Source organism: Blennius ocellaris (genome assembly GCF_963422515.1).
Source record: "Blennius ocellaris genome assembly, chromosome: 13".
NCBI lineage: Eukaryota > Metazoa > Chordata > Actinopteri > Blenniiformes > Blenniidae > Blennius > Blennius ocellaris.
In genome coordinates, this window is record NC_137662.1 from 11,080,377 (window position 1) to 11,086,519 (window position 6,143).

General features: G+C 41.8%; 1 protein-coding gene across 1 annotated transcript; it reads right to left on the bottom strand.

Annotated features, from left to right (window-relative positions):
• Positions 1-31: 31 nt before the first annotated feature.
• opn6a (opsin 6, group member a) lies at positions 32-5,586 on the bottom strand (the record flags this gene model as incomplete). The annotated part of the gene is made up of 6 exons (XM_080508130.1): positions 32-502; positions 622-845; positions 932-1,036; positions 1,951-2,050; positions 4,000-4,205; positions 5,448-5,586. 6 exons carry the CDS (start codon positions 5,584-5,586, stop codon positions 32-34), a joined length of 1,245 nt encoding a protein of 414 aa, XP_080364256.1.
• Positions 5,587-6,143: the final 557 nt, after the last annotated feature.

Below are 6,143 nucleotides of genomic sequence, written 5' to 3' on the forward strand. Positions count from 1 at the left end.
AGTATGCGTCGGAATGAAATAGAAACAGTCTTCAGAGCCTGTCACACCAGTACTCTGACGTTTCGATGTGCGAGGGCACGTCGATGTGGAAGACCTGCTGTGTGTCAGCTGGAGGGGTCTCGGGAAGACTGTTGACTCCCGAGTCGCTGTCGGGATGGGACGGCTTCAGCTCGCCCACTGCGTGTATCACCTCCGGCTTCTGGACGGGGAGCGAGGCGGGCGGCTGCAGGTTCTCGGCCTTGGGTTTGATGGGTTTAAACTGCTGCAGACGCACCACTTCCCTGCGCTCTCGGGTGCACGGCAGCAGCACGGAGACGTCCTGGCGGAATTTGGAGCTCATGCCGAAGTAGATGAGCGGGTTGTAGAAGCTGGCAGACTTGGCGAAGAGCCGCGTGATGATGCTGGTGGTGCTTGGTACGTGGAAGCCCCAGGCTGACCACATGGACACCACCGCATATGGTGACCAGGCCAGGATGAAAGCGGTGCAGATTACAATGGAGATCTAGAGTGACACATGAGGAAACAATTGTCTGGAGTTGAGTAACAAGAAAGGAAGTTTAGTACTGGAAATGCACTTCTCAAAACCTCAACATAAGCTTTTATGGGTTCACGTTGACTTACCCTGGTGACGTCTCGCTCCACCTTCCTTTGGCGAGAGGTGAGGAAACCGTCAGCTGACATGGCGTTTGTGTTTTTCACCGTGTTGATTATGGAGACGTAGGAGAAGAGCATGATCATCACCGGGATGAAGAAGCAGAAGATGAGGATGGAGATGATGTAGGACTTGTGAATGGTGGAGTAATTGGCTTTGGACCAGTCCACCTCACAGGTGCCATAACCTCGATCTTGGAAACACGAGAAGGCAAAAGGTCAAAGGTGTTAAAACCGTGAAGTAACACTTATTTCTGCCAAGACAGATGCTCAAACAGACCTGTGTAGCTGCCCCAGCCCAGCAGTGGTGCAACAGACCAAAACATTGCTCCTGTCCAGATGCAGATCAGCGATACAGCTATTGTGTTGATGCTGATGCACTGAGCTGCAGAAACAGGCGAGAGATTACAGCTTGAGATTTAAAATCATGGAAGTGATTGTGGGACTGTGACCTTTTGAAAAAAGGTCAAACGTCATGACTTTGGCAAACACAGGACAGAAAATGTGCACGGCTCCCAAATGCTGAATTCCTGACTTTGTTATGAATGTCAGAGTTGTGACATTTATTGGACAATGAGGCCTTTTTCTTACATTAACATCCTTTGCAATCTGAGGCAGAAAGGAACCTCTGTCGACAAAGTACACATAGTGTTTGCATTCAGAGAAAAAAAAAAAAAACAGGGGACGATTAACAATCCAACATTTATATTTCTTAGCAGTACTGAAATGTGCTATGTAAATATTATATAAGCTCTTTGTGTCCTGCACCGGGTTTCACCCGTATTCACATACTACTTCTTATTTTGCACCTAAATCACACACATATGCATTTATTTTTATCCCTGTAGCGAGCTCAGTATCAGTTCACTGACAAAGTGCTCTGGCGTCCCAAACGGATTGTTATGCCACATTTACTCTAATGTTAACCAGCAGATTTACACAACTTGTGTTTTATGCAGAACTACAAGCAGAGAACAATATCTCATCCCCATCTGACAGCAGACCCACTTGCTGATTCCCACATCATTAAGACACACTTTAGCATGAATTACTCCTTAAAATAGAAAATGTCACCTCAAATGAACTTAATAACATGTTGGAGAACTGTACTCGCAGTCGCTGGAGACAAGCGGTGGTTTTTTCCACAGCTGAAGTCGGTCATAAGCTTTCATTAGCACAGAAAAACAATTTTTTTCTTTCAGATAAGACTACTGGAATGCAGCAAAAGCAGAGAGGTGATTCTGAAGACTTCTCCTGTGTTCCTTTGCTCGAATATTAATGCGAGAGGTCAGCACAGACCTTTGCTGGGGTGGCATCCCTTGATGTATCGGGTGATGCTGATAACGGTTAAGGTGTTGATGCTTGCAAGGCCAAAGAGCAACGTGAAGAAGCCATCTACCTGAAAGGAGACAGAGAGTAAGGATTGATGATTCATGGCATCAATGTTTAAAATTCCTCGGAGCATCCTTCAGGGCAGAGAGTGAATTTAATTTAATTGTTCCAGATTTTTGTCTGTTGAGTTTTTTTTTTTTTGTTGTTGTTGCTCTGGACTTGATCAGATAAAGATGCTGCAGCTAAAATAACTCCTGCCATTTAGCCAATCTGTTCCAGACCCCGATAGTTCCCTCTGATGTGTGCTGCAGGCCTTTGAATTGCAGGATGGGAAGCGAAGGGGAAATTAGAAATGGAAAGTTATATTTCAGCCGCTGCTCGACTTTGCATTATTTCATCGTGGACAAAAGCTGAATGGCTGCCTGGCAGCACGGCGAGCCGCCACTCCATTGTTTGAGAAGATCATCTTTTAATCACAGCCCTTCTTAGAGAGATTTATGCAACTCTGTTTTGGTCTGGTTCCAACTGTGCAACACTTGCTTTCCTGCGGTGCCACTTCCAGGTGACACAGATCAGTTAAGGTCTCGCGCTGATTACTTTTCTGATCTTCCTTCCTTCTAATCCTATTACTGTCAGTCATCACGTTTGTTCACCTTCACATTGACAGATTGCTGGTCAATCAACGTTTTGACACGAGGGATTTTTTATTCAGTGCAATAATCCTCTGTTAAAATCGGTTTATTTATTTCTGTAATTTAGGGACATTTGTGTTGAAAATGGCAAATCATAAAGAGATTAGTTTCTCTTCACGTCACATCTTTGTTTTTGCTTTTCAAGATAAGATGCCAGCTGTGAGAGATGGAGCGATAATTGTCTACGTTCCACTGGTTTCCCTAAATTAAACTGTGCAGTGTGAAAGGGTCCCATGAGAGTTAAATATTCATATTTAGAGATGTCCTGTTCCATTGGGTGCAAAGCATGAGGATCTGGCCAGGCTCGCAACTGTTCATGTCCTGTCATGCTCCATGCAGTAATCTCCTAATGCTTCTCACATGCTTGTCTCTTTCACCTTTCTGTTGCTTCCCTCCATTCTTTCTGCAACTCACTTCCCTTGTTTTCTTCCGAGGAGTGTCTCTCTCAGCCCACGTCTCCCCGGGGAGGATGAAATAAGAAGGCCTTACTTCTATACCAATATTTCCCCTTCACCTGAGATTGGATGCCTGAGAGATGAGATCATTCTAGTGGCTATACTGAAGATTAGAAGCAGCAGACCCTGAATTAAAGTGTCTTCTCCACATGTGGTTAGAGGCTTTACAGGGAGACAGAAAATGTTGTGGTACACGTCTTTGTTTTTGTGTGATTCCTCAACAAGCTCACCGATTGCAAAACAAATATCTTAATTTTTCCCAAGAGCTTGCCTTGAGCAAGAAACATATCCTGGAAGATTCCCAAATGAGAGTATTTTATCTGTTTGATCAAAAGTGGAGTCTGTGAGATGTTAAAACAAGACAGGACAACTCACCTTAAATGTGATGCAAATGACTTTTTTCTTAATGCATTAACAAACACGAACTTGTTTAAAAAATGCAGGAAATATGCAGCTATGCTATTTTATTGTTTTACTCTATGTTTGGTTGTTGACACGTGTAATACTGGTACAACAGTATTTCCTCATTTAAAGACCTCCACAATAGTAATCTTATTATAGATTTAACCTCCAGCCCACATGGCTACGAGCGTAATCCCTTCCACATAAACACAGACTCACGAACATACTTGCAGATCTGTGAGGCTTCCACAGATTCTTTTGATGGACTTCTTTAATTTGGGATCGGTCGAGGAGAGCACATGTCTTCACACGTGTGGTTCGCAAGTTTGCACAGTCATCAGTTTCAGGTCTTCTTTAACCAACAATCCTTGACTCTTAATGATTGTAAAAGTGACAGATTTCTTCCAAATTTGATGTGAGACTCAATAAGGTTTTTTCGTTTTTTTGTGTGTGTATGTGACTTTTACCTGGCAGGTCCAGATCCAGGTGATCAAATACCCGTCATCCTTGAAGATATTGAATATTTCTAAGATTCCTCTGGAGTAGCCAAACACAGAGATGCTGGCATCGGAGATGGCGAGGTTTAAAGTGAGGTGATCTGTCGGCTGAAGTGACGCCCGCTGCCTGTACAGGACAAACATCACTAAACTGTTTCCGAACCAGGACAGCCATCCTGCAGGGAGAGACACAAAATATAGTATAGTGTAGCGTAGTGTAGTGTAGTGTAGTCAGAGGTGGAAAGAGTTCTGGGCAGTGGTGGCCGACAAGATAAAGGAGTGGACTTGGAATCCGGATTTAAGAAAGTTTTCTTTCTTTTCTTTCTAAAATGTTTGCTGGAGTACATATATGCTGTTGCATTACTTTAACTATACAACATTACAAGGAAAGGAAAAGTTATTTTGAAAATAATCAAGTAAAAAAGTACTGGAAAACCTACTCAAAGTTACTTTTTAGACACATTCAATTATTGCATTTTCATTGGCAGGCATTAGATTGATTTTGCCCATATTAAACATACATAGTCGAAACACAATTCTCAAATTAAAAATAACACCCCGGCAATTTTTGTTGTAAAGAAATTATTTATATACATATAACGTAGGAATGGTTGCTCATAAAGAAATACAATTAGTGGCAACAAAACTGTAGCTCAAAACTAAAAAACTAGTATTAGTGTAATTGGCAGTGAAGTACAATAACTGTACAAGTATTAAAAAATACTACATTTAGTTTAAAACAGTAAAATACTATATAGTGTACTCTACAGTACAGTAGTGTAGTCAGACAGTGGTACAAAATACCCAACATTTCTTGAAGTTTAGAGTGTAATAGTAAATATTAAGTGATTAATTTGATAAATGTACATTTTAAAACTTTGTACCGATAACAACATATCGCAAAGTGTAGCCTTGTTCACTACAGTCGTATTGGTACATTGTCACAGTTCCACTGTGGAGTACAGTAAAATAGAACACTGGTAACCGAGAGCCGATTAGAATACAGTTAAAAATAGTAAAGTGTAGTAGACATGTTACATGTAGCACTCATTTCCTGACCTGGTCCTGAACGGTGGAGCTGAAGCCGGGAGACTTCAGAGCTGAATTGACTCATTTAGCTGTGGTGACATCAAAGTGATACAAATCTGGGTGAATCCCTCATTTTTGAAATCCTACAAAGTCTGTGTTCGAACAGAAATCCATCAAGTGGACTGACACACGCACACGCACACATTGTAACCAATTGGAACCAGACTGTATCCGTCACTAGTGAACAGGGCTTTGGAAACATTCCAGACACAGAAGGTGAACACTCTCTAAACCACTTTGTGAATATTTTCTCCTAAATACAGTTTTGAGCAATAATCCAGTTAATACACAAACTCCATACTGCAACTGAGTTCCACTGCAGGACTTACCCAACACTAAAAGGTAGACGCCAATGATGGTTTCTCCTTGTTCAGACAGAGGAGGGTCTGTGTGCAGAGTGCTGAGGTTATTATTCCTCCATGGGATGTTCACCACCTTCAGAGGAAAACCTTTCAGTGTTATTTCCATGGCCTGACCTTCGATGCGCAGGCATGAATTCCTTCTGCCCTGCACAATGGCTCTGCTCTCTTCGGCTTGCGGGAGACGGAGCAGTGGTACACCAGTAGGGATGGCCAGTCAGTTCATTTTAAATCCAGCTTAGATACAGCCTCTAATACCTCTCCACTCACTGGACGAATCATTGCAGCTGTAATCCTATCTATTTCTTAACAGCTAAGTAGATGGAGTTTTGGGTTGAAATCCTACTGAACTGGGAATCGTCTGCTTGTGGATGACAGTAGTTTTCATCTTGGGATTATTTGGTTTAGATTGAATAAACTGCTGAGACAAACACACGTTAATGCTTCTAGTAATGTCCAAACTAATAACCTTGCACAAAAACAAATCCAATCCTAAAAAGATTTTTTTCTTGGGTGTTTCTTTATTTGGTATGATTGTTGCATTCTTCGCTTTAAATAAAATGTGTGTAGAGTATGTCCAATATACAACCAAATGAACAATTGGTTATTTTATTTATATGAATTAAATAAGAACTGAAGTTGAATAAGAGCAACTTTCTGGAAACG